Source organism: Emys orbicularis, chromosome 12 (assembly GCF_028017835.1).
Source record: "Emys orbicularis isolate rEmyOrb1 chromosome 12, rEmyOrb1.hap1, whole genome shotgun sequence".
NCBI lineage: Eukaryota > Metazoa > Chordata > Testudines > Emydidae > Emys > Emys orbicularis.
The window spans coordinates 2814864-2831402 of NC_088694.1; the positions used below are offsets into that span (position 1 = coordinate 2814864).

The following is a 16539-nucleotide window of genomic DNA, read 5'->3' on the forward strand; positions in this document are numbered from 1 at the left end:
GAGAGGAGCAAAACTGCTGAGCAGTGCAGGGGACTGCCTGGGCCCCCACCCCTCCACCTGGCTCCAGTTACAGCCTCCAGCCTGCCTGCTGCAGCCCATTGGCACTTCTCAGACAGCTGGTGCAGCAGGACCCAGCCCAGCTGGTGAGCACAGTACGCTCCAGGGCACTGGGGACAGACCGGGCAGCGTTGGGTTCTTAGCAGGCAGCTTTCCTTGCCCTCCACCTGGATTTACAATAAAGAGCTGCAACTTTTGGTCCGGAAGTTTGTGTGTCAACCCAGTGGTGCTGTGCCTGGTTATGCAGATATGGCATCTATTGAGGGGCAGGTTTAGCCTGCCCCTCGCACATCAGTGGGTTGTGGACGTAAATCCCAAACTAGGCCAAACGATTCCTGCTGGGGAGGGGCTGGTGTCTGTCAGCAACTGGTCTCACTGTGAGAGAATCTCCACACAAGCTGCCAAGTCAGCATCGCTCCATTGCCGTCCATGCTGATTTATCCCAGCCGAGGAACCAGTCTGCTGGCTAATGCCTGAGCCGTGCACGAGACCCGCCTGGGCTCCTGGCTATTCATGGGTAAATCCCACTTCCCTTTACAAGATCTGGCTACCTGGCTTTTCCTTTGGGGTGAAGTCCGACTCCCTTCCTGGCCTATGCTGCTGGATAGCAGAACGCTGATAACTAGCTGCTGTCGTGCAGGGGTGGGCTGCGTTTCACCAGTGGATGAAGTGATACGTCCAATTTAACATTCCTACAACATAAACTTTAAACGTGATTATGAAAATTACTTCTTGAGAGGAAGTCACAGCATGCTAAAAATAGCACCAGCCCACTCTAGTAAACCGCGTGCCTGAAACACGTCATGGAGCTGGGGAGAGGCTCTGCAGGGCTCAACAGAGCAGGGCTGCTAATGAACTCAAACCCAGCTGTAGATGGTGCTGCCAGGCTGGGGTCAATGGGAGACGACTGGATGGGTGCCACACAGCCTCCTTTCGAGGTGGCTAAGAGTGACATGGGCAACATGACCAGCATCTCTGACCATGGCACTAAGTGCATTGCAGCCTCTCCCTGCTCACCCGCCCATTCTCTCGTCCTTTCACCTTCCTCAGTTCAAAAGTGAACCTGTGGCAAATAGGGAACTAGAACCAATGAAGCTCCTTGAGCAGCGACACATCTGAGTCGGTGGCAGAGCTGGAAACAGAACCACAGGGTGACTCACTCACTGCACAGCACGACCAGCTCCAGGCTCGGGGGAGACAGAAAAGCCAATTTTGCACCGCACAAGCCACGTGCCTGGGCAGCCAGGAGACCTGCTAGCCCCGAGGCGCACTCACACGGGGGAGGTATGTGGTAACTGGGTAGTGCTGTTTATTTTACACAGTTCTGTACAAAACAGCATTTACACGTGTATACAAGTCTTTATACAGAGTAAACCACCTGAAGAGAACAGTGTCTTTCAGCAGGGGCCATCCTGGCCTCCTCCATGAAGGTGTGAAAAGAGAATGAAACGGTTACGTTCCTGGAGAGCCTGAGTGCAGGCCAAGCGCACCAGCTGTCAGTCTCCAGGGACCCTCAGCCACGGAAGGGTACTGAAGGCTCAGTAACCCCTCCAGGCGGGAATGGGCTGGAAACCGCTCCGAGCGTGTAAGGCAGGGGCTCACACTTAGGTGAGGGAGGTGTCTGACTGGATCCCCAAGCTGTGCTGCTTTCCAGCAGCATCTCCAGGCTACCTGCTAGGCCTTTTGATCTGTACACGCAAGGGGAAATCACACAGTGCACACAACACTCAGCGCCACAACAGGTCCCTGCAATGGCACCTTGTCGCTTCACTTGGCGGCAGAGATGTTTGTGTTTTTCCCTCAGGAGTCAGTAACATCAAGTCTCCTCTTCCCTGTGTGTGGTGGAGGCCCAGAGAGCTGGAACAGGCACTCATAGCCTGTAACTGAAGCATGGACAGAGGGTTTCGACCTTTAACAAAGATCTTTCCTGCCAACTGCATCTGGTGTTGGAGCTAGAGGTGTTAACAGGAAAAACAATGTTAAAAGCTGACTATACCTCTCAACTGCTCAGTATTTGCTCCTCGATACCTGTGATATCAATCCTACCAGCTCTCTAGTTGCCCAGCATCTGATAAGCAAAGCAGGTGAGACAAGATCTGAATTTCTAATGTTTTTTTTTAAACAGCAGATTTTCAGATGGGGGAAGGAACTCCTTTCCAACTGCCTTTACACAACAGAAAAGGCCAACCCCCCCACTGTATTTTAATTGTACAGGTCAGGCAGGATTTGCAGAAGCCCCTGAATTAGGAGCATAAACCCCACTGAATGGGACTTGTACTTTCAACTCATCTCAGTGCTTTGGAAAAATCCTCTCACACACTCCCTCTCTTAATTCCCTGCCTGGGCCTACCACAAACCACACCAAGTTAAACAAGGGCCAAACACTGCAGAAAGGCTCATCTCTCTTGGGAGCTATATAGGAAGGTATCTTCTGTCTCAATGAGATCAACTGCAAGCATCCAAGGTGCCCCGGATAGAAACAGGGTCCTGGGTTTGTATTTAGGCAAGGAAGGTAAACCATGTGAGAAAATAACCCCCGGGGAGAGCGCCCTCCTCTTCTAGAAGTGTTTTTTTTTTTTTTTTTTTTTAAATAAAGTGCTTCATTTAACAGCTCTTCCCATACCCCCAACTCCATTTATTGCAACGCAGAAGATGCCACCAAAACTTCCCATTGGTTGGGCAGCCCACTCCCCTGCAGCCAGAAATTGACAATACCTTTTACACATGCAGCATGTTAGAAGACATGCTGGCCAAGGGGAGGAGTGATTGCTTGATCAGTGACTAGCCAGATGTCACTAGAAAGCAAGGTGCCCACAAAGAGGGGCCAACAACAGAAAGGGGAATGGTGCAAATTTCCTCCTTGCTTTTTTGTTTTTGTTTCTTGAATCAAAACATACCACAGACATCAGCCACTGCAGAAGCAAAGGGCAATTTGTTTGCTCAGAGCCCTGCTCCCATCCGATAAAGTTATGCTTGTATAAGGTGCGCACTGCTGTTATCTAGGCACTATTACTTCCTTACGCTGCAGTTCTGAATGGCATGGTGCCTTCGGGACTGAGAGCACAGTCAGAGTAACTCAGATATAAAATTGACTGTATTAAGAATGAATAAAAGGCTCTAGATTACTGCAGGGCACAAAGCTTCTAGTATATTCAGATTTCCTTAACTCTTCAACCAACACCTAATTTCCAGGTGTGTCACTGCTGGAAACGGGGACAGATGGCATTGGGTGGGATGCAGCAGGGAACAGTCAGTCACCTGGGAAGCAGTGGGGCAGGGTAAGGGCACTTGTGGGAGGGGTTAGCAGCAGTGGAGGAGGAGGTAGAGATGTGTAGTGTCTATTGGCTTAGTTTAAGTTAGACAGTACTAGGTGCTTGGAGGTTTTGGGGCTGGGAGGAGGAGAAGCTCGCGGCAGATCTGGTGAGCGGCTGGGCTCTAGGCACCTGGGGTCAATTTCTGGAAAAGTCACTCACCTGCAGCATTTTAAGGGTTGATGTGAAAGTCTGAACAGTTATTTGGAGAGACATTTTAAAGGGGCTTCCAGTGGCAATGGCTTCTGTCCTGCCGTAAGCTATTTTGCATGGTGGAAAGCATCTTTTTTTATTTTAAAGGCTGTGTTTAAAAGTTAGCAATTGAAATGGCTTCTCTAGGTGTAGTAACAGGAGCTGGTGTGGCCTGGCAAGTAACTGTTCACACCTGGGGCAAATAACTCACACTCAGCCCTGTCTTATCTTGCTGAACTGAAAGAACCGACTACGCTTACCACCAGTCAAGTTGGTGTGGCTGGCTGAGAGCTGACCTCTCTCCAGCAGACCAGAAAAAGCCCATAGATGTTCCCTCCTGTAAACATACCAGACTGGGGAGATTAGGACACTAACTTAACTCATGCAGTTATACAGTGGTGACACCCTTGAACCCTAATGTTAGTCTAGGGGGTCTATTCCCATGAGAGGAATTTGTGAAGAGGGCTCTGCTCTACTAAAACATTGCCTGCCGAGCAAGAAAAAGATCCGAGTGTTGGTAAGTCCAGGACTCTGCAGAAAGCGGAGTGCTCTGGGGGAGGGCAGAAAGGGATGCTATGGGAACCAGAAAGCTTTTTACACCATTCGTCAGGAGTCTAATCTCCCCTACAACCCACTGTGTTCCCAGACTGATTCCTGGTGCAGATGTGACCGCTCATCTACCTGAAAATATTTAGTCATTTCCTCTCCCATTACACTCTGGGGAGAGAACGTCAGAGTGCTTCAAGAGACCGACACACACACAGCCCTGCAGGTGTCCAGCCACTGTGTGTGAAACCTGACCTGCCAGGCTGTTCCAGGCATTGCCAGCTCAGGAAGTGTTAGCTTCTAATTCCTCAGAGTAAGAGAGGAGGAGTTTCCTTGCTGCTCAGGGAGGCGAGAACAAGGTGAGCACTGCTGCTGGGCCAGTCCCCCTCCGCCTCGGAGACAAAGGCAAGTCGTGTTAAGGAGGGCAGCAGGACTAGAAAATTCTCTACACCAGTCATTTTTAGACAAATCCTTTCAATAAAGGAAACACCGTCCTCTCCTGCCATGGCAGGACGTGATCTTTAAAGTGGCAGGGCACCATTCTCCCTCCATCAGGGGAAAATCTGCAGTTCAAACTTGGGTGCCCATTCTAGTGCACTCTTCACCACGGCAAGAGCAGCTGCCCCCAGTGCCACTGTTAGCCCCATCACTGCCAGCTTGACAAAGCGGTTGGTCCTTGGTTTTGTCAAGATGGATTTTGTCCGTTCCTCCACTCGGAGCCGGTCCCTGAAGCGCTGCCGCAGCACAGTGTCTGGTCTCTGCTGGGCTGAAGCCAACTCAAAGTCTTTAAAGGTGGAAGCAGCGGTCCTGCAAGTGAAGGGACAGAAATAAAGAGAAAAGGAGCTGAATGGTTCCTTCTGCACCCAGACACTGTTGGCCCACAGAAAGCTGCTCCAAGCAGGATGAGCATTCCTCAGCATACTCCACTCTGCTGGCTGAATGAGAGCGATGCAGGAGCAGGGGACTGCGGACCTACACTGTCCCGAAAGCAACAAACTGAAGTGCAAAGAGAAATGTTGGTAAAAACCACTGCTCCACAAGTTACTGCCAATGCCCCGGGGACAAAGCCAGAGGGCAAGTGACTGCAAAGGATGGAAACCGGTGTTCCAAACAAAACCTGAAAGAGACGTTTGTCATGGAAAAGCAGCACTCTGGAGTAGTGAGGCCCTTTCAGCTTTGCTGGTTTGATTAGGCATTAACAGAGCATTGCTAACACTTTAAAATAGTTCATGGAGGATAGGTCCCTCAATGGCTCTAAGCCAGGATGGGCAGAGATGGTGTCCCTAGCCTCTGTTTGCCAGAAGCTGTGAATGGGCAACAGGGAATGGATCACTTGGTGAGTACCTGTTCTGTTCATTCCCTCTAGGGCACCTGGCATTGGCCACCGTACAGGATACTGGGCTAGATGGACCTTTGGTCTGACCCAGTAATGCCGTTCTTATGTTAGTCAGCCCCTAAGTACTGTTCTGCTGGTGTTGTATCCACCAGCCCCAAGAACAGTCCATCCAACAAAGTGAGAATATCATCTTAATACCACATTCAAACAAAGCTCTGTTATCCCGACCAAGTGCTACGGGGTTTAGATTTGTGTGGGGACCAAATGGCAGAGAGGAGCTTGGGCTTTTGGAGCCCAAGATGACGAATCCCAGCCCACAGAAGGAATGGATCCAGCAGGGAGGGGGCAGCATAGGGAGTGCCAAGGGAGCGAGGAAGCTGTCAGGGAGTTTGTGCAGAAGAGGGAAAGGCAGAGCCTGATGGAATGAGCCAACCTGTATGGCTTCCCTCCTGAGCTGCGCTAATGCTGCGTGCTGGGAGTCGCACAGCGAAAACTCACCTCTCAGCACGCTGCTGTGTTGCCTTCCTGGCAAGCTCCGATGGAGGAAACTGGACGAAGAGATCCCCAGCTCTGCTAATCAGGGTCTCGTAGGGAAGGTCCTGTGGGATCTGGGACAAGAGATGGTGGACAGAGGCCATGTCGCATTCGCAGTCCAGAACCTCCTGCTCCCGATACAACACTATCTGCAAAGGGAAGGAAGCAGCAGCTCAGTGCTCTGGGGTAGGATGGCGCCCTTTCTGTTTTCATTCACGACTGCCACCTCTAGGGCCTGGAAGGAACTCGGCCTGCCATGAAAAGGGACCCCCCCCCGATTCTTAATGAATTCCAGGATCCAGCCTGGAGGTGCATAGGAGACACAGTAAGTTCCCCCAGCTGCTCTGAAGCCATGAAAAGCTCCTGCCGGAGGTACTGTGGCTGTGGGAGCAGTCCAAGACTCCTGAGCCAGGCCCAGTCAGTATCTGAACAAGGCACCCTGGGGTGAAACTGCTTTGGAAGCGACATTTGTTTAGGTGGCACTCAGATAAATGGCACATGGACACAAATCAGAAACCTGCTTGCAACCAGGCCCTTACTGTAAATAATGCCTTGGTAAGTCTCCATCTCAAATTGCAGTGGCAATGCCAAGGAAAAGAATTCCAGTCAGTATTGCACCCAGGGTCTGCCCAACACATTCACTCACTGCTGTAGTATGAAACAACAGGCTTAAGCTTGCTGTATGTCCTGCCTCCCTCTTAGCCACACAGTGCAGACATGCCAACTGCCCTGTATGGGAACAGCAGGAAGGTGAATACAGCTGGGATTCCACTCCCAGGGTTCAGAGATCGGGGCAGTGGGCAAAGAGGGACATATGATGTTCTTCACTAAAAACACGCTGAACTCACTAAACCCCATTCCCTCGGAAAGGGCTTTAGGTACACCTGACACTCTAGATGCAACAGGGTTAGAAGCCAATGCTGAATTCACTAGCCCCATCTGGGTAACTGTTAATGGTACACACTGGTTTCATTCATTTACAAAATCACAACAGCTGATACCGACCACAGCAGCAAAGTAAATGGGCATCAGCGGGTGACATGCCAGGAAGAAGTCATACAATCGCACCACATGTCGGAAGTCAGCCAGGACATGCCCAAACCAGGTGATCAGCCAACTGAGTGCAAAGATGGTCCCCACTTCAGCACTGTGCAAATAGAAAACATCCAATTAGACAGCTCACCTGCTACCAGAATCTCCTCGGCCACACCTCTCCAGTGCGGATAAAAGTACCTTCTGGTGATCCCTTAATGCCAGGGGTTCCTCCATTTCTGGTAAGGGACGGGCCATTGGCCATCAGTGATGAGAGGTTAGGGCCCAGCCCACCACTATAACTGTGCCTCTCTCCCCCCGACAGACAGATGCTACCACCATGGAAACGCACAGTGACTGCATCACATACACTCAGGTGCATCTTGGAATGTCACCTGTAGCCGAGGATTCCCTCAGTTCCCAGATCACCACCGCCTGGAAACGGTTCATTCAGAGAGGACACAGTTCCATCACAAAGGTCGGGAGTTTGACCCTGGAGTCTCTCTTCAGGAGGGTTTTAAAGAGAGTGATGTGTGCTGCACTCGTGTATAGCAAACTGCACGGTACGCGTTACAAACCTGCCAGCAGGGCTCCCCACTCTGAAGAGTTACCAGCCCCTGGGAGTCTGCCGCCAACATCACTAGAGATATTGCTAGCACAGTGAACAGCGCAGCCATGGGTCTAGTGGGCAAGGGACTCTGAACAGAAGTTTCCCACCTCTGCTTTTCTCTGGATAGGTCCCCCCCTTTCCCTTGATTTCAACCCACCGCCATTTTTGAAAGGTGCCCCAATTATCCTCAGGGCCAATGATAAACTGCAGAAGGCCCCCAGAGGAGATGTCTCAGCGCCCACAGAACTATACAAATGAGGCAATCAGAACTGACTAATTAGAACTGTGTCCCACACCAGCTGCTAATCATTTTGTCATGCAAACACAGATGATAAGGAGCCAGGGTGGTGATGCCACAGTATGACCCAGCCCTCAAGACGCAGTGTAATGGCTTCAAAAGCAAGGGGCTGCGGGAAAACCAAGGGCCACAAGGGTTTCCTCATTTATCAGCGGTGGGGCTGCAGCTCCATTCTGAGGAAAGCACCGCTGTGCTGTGCAGGTCCTGACCCAGTTAAGCCACACAGTGCCTTGTAATAACACCACGAGAACGGCAGGGCTTGGCTGGGAGCTGCCGATGAACCCCGTGAGAAAGGGAAAGGTTTGGTGAATCCTGACGTACCTTTGCATGAAGTCATGGAGTTCAGGGTTCACCTGGTCTATAATGGGCATCAGGTAATTTAAAATGTGCTTGGTGTTGTCCATTGTTGGGTCCATAAAATCCCTGTCACGAGACAAACATAAGCTCCATCAGGTAAGAGTGTCATTCTGGTCCCATTCACCACTGCGGGTGCACAACACACAGAGCAAGTCAGAAGTTAAGACACACTTGCAACCTAATTGACCCCTGGGGTGGGGGTGTCCCTACAACTGCATCTCAGGGAGTTCTGACCCTGTTGCATCCCACCCCTTCCTGAGATCCAGCCTCACAACAAGGAGTCAGAAAAGAGCCAGGGACTCTGCCCTAGCACACCCTCTTCCCTGCAACAGCCACCTACCGCTAGCAGTAAGAACTAACCGCTGGTCTACACACAACCTTGCACCGAAATTACAGCACTGATTTTATTCACACTTTTTGCTACGTCCGTGCACGCCTGAGTGCAGATAGGCCCAGAGTTAGGAAAATAACGTTAGCACAACCCTAATGCCTTCCCAGTGCCAAGGGTTGTAGCCAACAGCTCCCCACTGGGGGACTGGAGAAGACTCCCTTCAAAACCAGTCCTATTGGCCAGAGGCTGACTTCCAGCCTGGCTGACACACACAACTCACTCAGACTCAGATTCTCCCACGGTACCTGGCCATGCTCACCGCTAAGCAGGTCCAAGACAGCCTATTGCACTGCATGAAAAGTGAGCCATTGTGTTAGGCCACCCTGGGGGCAGCCATGGAAGTGACAATGGAACAGGCGGTCACAGGAGGGGCTATGAAGTGGGTTTTTCATTTACAGAGGCAGTGCATTCCACGATGACATTAGAACAACCAGCCCTCAGTTCAGCTTTCCCCACGGCATGTGCTATTCATGTCATTACCACTGCAGTTTCATAGCACCCCAGGCCTTGTTAGCACTGTCGGCTAAAAGCAGCCAGTCTATTCATGCTTTGCTTTTCAGGCTCTAGGGGCTTCTTTGTTTTCCCTGCATTTCCAGACTCTTCCCTATGTGAATGGCAGGAAAGGCTTCTCCACAACATGCGGCTTCTGACAGGGAAGGCAGGCAGGAAGCTCCTCGTCACCCCACTCTGCAGGAGACGCACCACGCATGCCCAGCTGAAGTACCTGAGGTGGTGGGTCGAAAGCTTTTCCACAAGAGCAGTCGCCAGTCTCTCCCCTACGACCAGCAGAAAAGTGACCACAATGTCATGGTAGCCCTGGTAGTAGTGCAGCTGGGGGTTGCGCTGTAAAACCTGCAGGATGATGTCGATCAGTTCTTCCTGGAGCCCTTCCCTCTGCTCATCTGGCATCCCTGTGGGGACAGCAGCAGATGGGCCTAGTACAAGGCTGAGTCAGAGACCTGACAAGGTACCTGCCACGTACTGGGTCAGTCAACCCACAGAATCCCAGGAGCAGTCTAATCAGCTGTGCCATGTAGAGACGGCCACAATCTCAATGTCCTGACAACTGTCAACCAACCCTATCTGAGCATGGGGCCGTGGTCTGAGCATGGGACTAGAAACCAGCAACTCCTGGATATTACTATTCAAGGATGGGGAGGATTTACTAGTATTTGTAAAACATCTTGAAGGCTAAATTCCACTCCATGCCTGTAAGTGCTGAGGATTTTAATTATTTTTAATATTCCAGATGTCCTAATTAAACTAACCCCCTTTCGTGGAAACTGTGCTGAGTTTGCAAAACTCACAGAAACCACTGCACTGCCCATCTATAGACAGGGTTCTTCTGCCCACTGACAGAAAGCATCTTTGGAACAGAACGCCATGTGTAGAGAAAACTGTATCCACCTTTTGCCAGGACCCGTTTAAGTAGATACAGTGCCCCACGACAGAACAAGCTTCACAAAATCCCAAGCAAGGTTCTGACAACACAAAGATCTTTTTTGGGTCTATTATGAATTCTAAGCATTGTCAGAATATGGCCATTCAAAAGCAATATGGTGTTAGCAGAACCTCGAGCAACAGGGATCTGCACGGTATCCACACCATACTGATGGTCTGAATATACTGACTGTTTATACAAAGGGAAAAAAGCAAGCAGTGAAAAGCAGTTTCTGCCCAGGAGCAATAAACAGCTGCTCTGCGAAGTCAGGTAACTGCTAGTGTAAAAGGGTCTATAAATAGCACCAACCAACCATATGAACTAAGCGAAAGCAAGAAGGTTTTGTTATTAAACATGGAGAGTTGTTATAGGTTGGTGCATGACAGTCACTGGAAGGATCACGCTTTAGCAATGATTAAAAAAAACAAAATCCACTTAAATCATTCGTGAACTCAGGCTCCAAACCCAGACATGTTTCAGCCCAAGACACATGTAGGAAAATGGTAAACCCCTCAAACGCCGTACACGAGTCTGTCGCATCCTATGAAGAGCAGCAGAACGGCCAGGGATGGTTATATCTGAGTCAGGCCTCTCTAGATACAGGGCGAGTTTTAACTGTACCAGATGGGCTGGCAGAATGAGTCAGCAAGTTAAGGGCGAGAATTTAGTGTGGAAAGAACATGCTGAAAAACAGCTGCAGTGCAAGCCTGCAACCATATCTGAAATGGGTGTTGCTGCAAACAGATCGGAAAGGCCTTTCCAGAAGACTCCATTTCTATGGGCCCCTGGAATGCTGCTCCTGCAGATCTACTGTGGCCCCTGAAGTGAGCTGCATCACATGGAGGTGTGGGGACAGGGAGCTCCTGGTGCACATGGAGCTTCCCTGCTATAAACAGGAAGAGCATCTCACCGGGTGGGAAGCGGCGCAGGGATCGCCTCACATCCAGTAACACCTGCTGGTAGTCTTCATTGTCCTCCCGCAGCTCCTTTCCTGATGGAGAAAGAAGAGCATTACAAACCCACCCAGGTCACTGAGTAGCATACAGAGTGCATTAGAGGGAGCTGGTTCAGAGAAGGACCCTGCACAAGTCAAGGGCATGAAATTTAGGCTCCAAACTGATCAAGTCCCCAATTTTAGATCCCCATTTTCACTTGTTACACATGAGCCCAGTACTGCTATACATTCTGGCACTGTCAATACCAATTTATGACATTCCAGTGCCAGAAAACAGGGCACTAATTTCTTTGGTACAAACATCATTTTAAGATCCTTACATCATCATCTTTCCTTTGTCCTTTGGCATAAATCTTTGCCCTATCACCATACCACTGGAGTAAGGCAGAATATAGCTCTAAGACATTACATAGGGGTAGAGGCAACACCACACAGTTTAATAAATAGAAATTGAGTGAAATTAAGGATGGGTAGCTAAGATATTTAAAACACGTAAGTGGAAGAAATCATTACCGTGCCATAAGCCACGCACGCAGCTGTAAGGAGCTGAACATTAGTCCCCAGTCTCCTGCAGCTCTGCATTTTTAATACAACCCTAGCTACTCGAGGTCAACCAGGAATGCACACTTTTGAACAGATACTTCTGCTCACAAAAACCCATCTTACACTCTGGAGGCTGTGGAAGTAAAAACCACTGCATATGGAACTCCTCCAGGTCTGCGTGTCAAGCAAATTTTCCCTGCCTCGGATGTGACTTATTCTACGTACAAGCTTCAATTTACAGTAATTTGGCCACTGATTCACCCATGCCTAGGACAGGAAGGTCCATTTAGTATTCAATAAAGCCAAGCTCCCATTCACGATAAAGGTAATTAAACTAGATACGTTTGCAACATAGCAGCTTTTTGCTACTAGTTAACGTGCATTTTGCAAGCAAATTACACCAGACCGCACCAGCTGTGTTCCAAACACGCTTACTTCAATCAATGTGGCCCAACAGTAAAAGGGCTCTTACAGTGCAATGGAAAAATAAAAAATTCAGGTCATTCCTGGATCTGCTATTCATATTATTAAATATGTAACGCAGGGGAAACCACGGAATCATTCTGCGCCACAAGTATGATTCTCAAGCAAGCGCAATGGAAAAAGCATCTCAATTTACATGAAGAAAACGCAAGTTAAAAACAGCCCAATTCAAGCCCTACGTATGTACAAAGATCACTAGAGTTTTTCCCAAAGCAGCAAAGAAAGGGCTTCTCTGTACCTGGAGCAGGAGGCAGATCATCCGTCTTCACGTTGAGAAGCTTTGGCCATACTTTGCAACGAATCTCATGTGTCAGGAGACCCCCTTCACTGATCGCCATTCGTCTGAGTGCAGCCACATCAATGGGATCGCTGTTCAGGGCCTGATAAATCTCCGCTACTTTCCTTTTCTTCTTAGAATTATACTCTGCAAGAGGAACAAAAAATAAAGTTTCAGGATTACAGCTATTGTCCAGCATGCAAAACGAAGGCACAGACTGGATTAGCTCACAGATGCAAAGACCATGTAAAAAAATTGATCGAAAAAACATGTTGGGTCACCCCGGCTAGAGATGGGAGGCGCCTAGGAGATTATTCACTCTGCTTCCCCTGCAAGGGCAGATTATATATGACCTATCATCACTGGATACCAAGAATCTTCACCAAAGGCCAAGCATAACAACGGCACTTTCACCACTTAAAGTGCCAACTCCACTACCCTGCTACCAGCTCTGCAATTCCTTCACGCCCTGTGAGATCTCACTGGAATATAGGCTACTGTTCTTCAGATGACATATGCATTCTGAGATGTCAGAGAAGCAATCACTAATGTTCTACAGGATCCCTTGTCCTTCAATTCTAATGTCAACAGAACTGCCACTGCACCTGACCCAGTAGTTACTATTCAAAGCCACTTTGCAACTGTTTGCCTTCCACTGCTGGGATGGCTCAGCTTCCAGCTGAGGTGTCAAGTGTTTCATAAGACTGGTACTCTGCATTGCTACTGGCTGGCAGATAGACTCTAGTATTGTTGAGCTGAGCTTACCCCAAATCAGTACCTAGAAATATCACATAACTGAACATTTCCCCAATGCTGCCATATGTGCACAGGAGCATTTACATTAGAATTATACTCCATTTCCATACAGATCATACCTACCCATCCTTCTGGAGTGTTGCAAGGATTTGCCAATTAATATTTGTAAAGTGATGTCAGGGCTAAGTACTGTCAAGCAAATATACCATGATGCCTTTATAGGACATTTGATTTTTAGGGACATTAGGTGGGGAAAAGAATGACACACACAATGCATGTAGTGAACTGCTTATTAACAGGTTAAAGGCATTATACAGGATACAGAAATATTTCCTTAGAGCAGATTCCAGCGTGGCCATATTTGCAGTGGGGTACTTGCCAGCACTATGCTATGTGGGAAAAGAAAGGCAGCTGAGAATCAGCTGATTTCCATATCCTTTGGCAGCAAAATCCTTCAGTACGTTTGAAGGTTTTGTTTGAGAGCCATAGTTCCAGTGAGTAAAATGAGAGAGTACATCTAGCCTGCCTTCAAAAGCTTTCACAACAAGATCATGTTTGTGTGGCTTCCAGTCTAAACCCCACTCTCACCATCCATTATATCACCCCTTTGATTTGAACTGCATTAAACTGGTACTAAGTCAGTCTGGATGGGATTTTTTGGGGGGCAGATGGACAGGGATGGACTAAAACTGGCCTAATGAAGAAAACTGTTGGCTTTCCCACCATGCTTTCACTCACTGTAGTTTACAGCAGCCCTTTGAACATTTGATATCAGAAGTGTGTTTCCTCCCCACTGCTCTTCCACCCTTGTCTGCTATTAGAGAGTTGCTCCTGAGTGCTCAGTTTATAGCATTATGTTCTGAAGTGTCTGAATGAGAGAAATGGACAGGATGACAGGCTTTTCAAACACCTACAAACAAGTCAGTAGCTCAAGTGGTGGATGGTACCCATCTAAACAGCATCCCTTTCAAAACTCATTTTGTATAGCTTGTTTTTCAATCAAGATGTAGTTCTGTTTAGTTTTTGATAGGTCTGCAACTCCCTCTTAAGAAACAAGTCACCTGATGCCAGTAAACAGAGAAAGTTATCAAAACCTTACACAGTAATTCTACTATCCCTGTATTTCCTTTCTCCTCCCTGCTGCACACCAAGGTGTTAGTGTGTGAACAGAAGTTACCTCATTTCTACTCAGCTACTGCCTACTGAAGTCAAGCTTTAATGTCAACACAAACACTGGACTGACACATAGTGAATGAATCAGGAAGGAGAAGAGAAAGCTTATAAAAGAGAATGCTCAAAGAATGTAGGAAGCAACACCCAGGAAAGAAAATATATGCTGCACTGGCCTCCCCCACATTACATTATTTTTAAAGTTGAAAGCGTGAAAATCGAGAACTGTTGCGTGGGGGTGGAAAGAATGCATATTTTCAAACATGTTTTTGATCCACCAACAATTTCTACTCAAGTCCCTAGCAAGTATCAATCACCACCACCTTGTCTGAGAGAAATGTGCAGCCAAAGGGATGAGGTAGGTTTTGCTATACAAGTAATTCCAGGTCCTCCATAAAATAAGGCTCAGCTGGATTTTGTTTATGTCCAGGACTAACGATGGAGCTCAAAGCCTGTGATAGGTGCTCTTTTACACAGTTGTACAAATAGAAAGCTAAAGAAATAAATAAAACAAAGGTGCAGATGATCACCTAGGATGCTAAAGGGCTATATAGAGATGGGCACATGTACCAGTGTCTGATTTCAGTAATTATGCTGAGAGAACTCTACAATTCCAATGGCATGCGGAAACAGAAAGCATTGGCACCACATTGATAATATTTAACACCGAGGTAACACTTTGTAAAGATTGCAGCACTCCTGTGATGGCAGCAAATATTCTCTCATTTTACAGATGGGGAAACTGAGGCTCAAAGACGTCTAAGGGAATGGTCCAATGCTGCACTGGGAATGGAACTTCTAGCCCTCCGTTCAAGCCACAGTCACGGAGCCCGTTAATCTCGCAGGCAATGGAAGAACAATTATATTCTGCTTGTCAAGACACAAAACTAAGATTGCCCTATTTGACTTGCTTTCCCCCTAAGTAGTCATTGGGACTACTCACGCTTAAAGGTAAGCATGTGCACATTTGCAGGACGTGTGCACATTTGTGTTGCATCTGAAGAAGTGAGGTTTTTACCCATGAAAGCTTATGCCCAAATAAATCTGTTAGTCTTTAAGGTGCCACCGGACTCCTTGTAGTTTCTGTGGATACAGACAAACACAGCTACCCCCTGATACTTGCAGGACTGGGGCCAACGTCACAAATATGAAGAGAGTGGGTGTATTTGTATTTCAGAGGCACACTTAGGGCCCTATGGCGGTAGGTGGTGCACAAACACAAGACACAGGGCCCCAAAGAGTCTGGTTCAAGGTAACCAAAAGGCAACAGACAACAGGAAGGACGGGGGATGAATGGATGAGGGTAGCAGTACTGAAACCACACATGAACAGAGTCTAATTTACTTGTTATAAATACTCTTGGAGGGTAACAAACCCTTTGCCTGTGTCATCAGTGGTGTGAACCTGAACTCCTAGTTCTGCTATAGACTTGCCTACCCCTTGGGCAGTCCCTTTGGGGCACAACATTCAAGAACCCCCTGCATATTGTAACAACAGCTATTGACAAAACACCTCCCGACAGAAGCACTCAAGAGGGTAAACAACTAGCGAATTCCTTCCCGGGCTACCACCGCCCCTTTGGGGGACTGCAAAGGGAACGCTGCTGGGAAGTGGGCGGGCTTGTCACTGCGCCATGGCCAGGCCAGGCCAGGCGCCCAGCCCGGGGCCGCCAGGGCAGAAGCCGGCGGGTGCTGCTGCTGTTCGAACAAGCCACGGAGGGAACCGCCGCGGGTGAGAGGCGGCGGTCAGTGTCCGGGCCCAGCGGGGCAGTGGCTGGGCTCGCACCCGCCAGGGGAGGGCCGGGCCCGCTACAGACCCCCCCTGAAACGGGGAACAAGCCGCCGAACCGCCGCCGTCGGCCTCGGGGGTAGGAAAGCTCGTTTGTACGGGGGTTAGAGCCCGGCCGAGCCCCGGGGGCTTCCGGGACCGGGCCGGGGTAGCGCCGGGACAGGCGGCGGGCGGGTGAGCGCGCGCCTGGCCGGGCCCCCGAACGGCGCCAGGCCCGGCGGGGGAGACGGGCCGCTCACTGAGGCAGGAGCGGGCCCGGCCCGGCCCGGCCGCGGGGGCAGCTGGGACACGGGGGCTCCGGAGGGGCGGGGCTTGCAGAGACCCCCTCCCCCCAGGCCGGGGCCACGCGCGGGGCCCAGTCCCCCGGTACCGTGCGGCGCGATACCGTCCGGCGGCGGCCTGCGCAGGTACATGGTCTCCGGGCGCCGAAGCGCATCCCGGGCGGGCGGGGCCCGGCTCCGC

At 49.5% G+C, this 16539-nt stretch overlaps 1 protein-coding gene across 3 annotated transcripts; it reads right to left on the minus strand.

Moving 5' to 3' along the window:
- Positions 1-1351: 1351 nt before the first annotated feature.
- On the minus strand, positions 1352-16539 carry TBC1D20 (TBC1 domain family member 20). Of its 3 annotated transcripts, none has more exons than XM_065414618.1 (8): positions 16463-16539; positions 12325-12510; positions 11016-11096; positions 9389-9575; positions 8238-8339; positions 6982-7123; positions 5941-6125; positions 1352-4913 (listed from the first exon to the last, which is right to left on the minus strand). In XM_065414618.1, exons 1-8 carry the CDS (start codon positions 16488-16490, stop codon positions 4658-4660), a joined length of 1167 nt encoding a protein of 388 aa, XP_065270690.1. In that variant the 5' UTR covers positions 16491-16539; the 3' UTR covers positions 1352-4657. The 3 variants fall into 3 exon arrangements, with proteins under 3 accessions (XP_065270690.1, XP_065270689.1, XP_065270688.1); XM_065414617.1 differs by having other exon boundaries at positions 16448-16539; XM_065414616.1 differs by lacking the exon at positions 16463-16539 and having other exon boundaries at positions 12325-12634.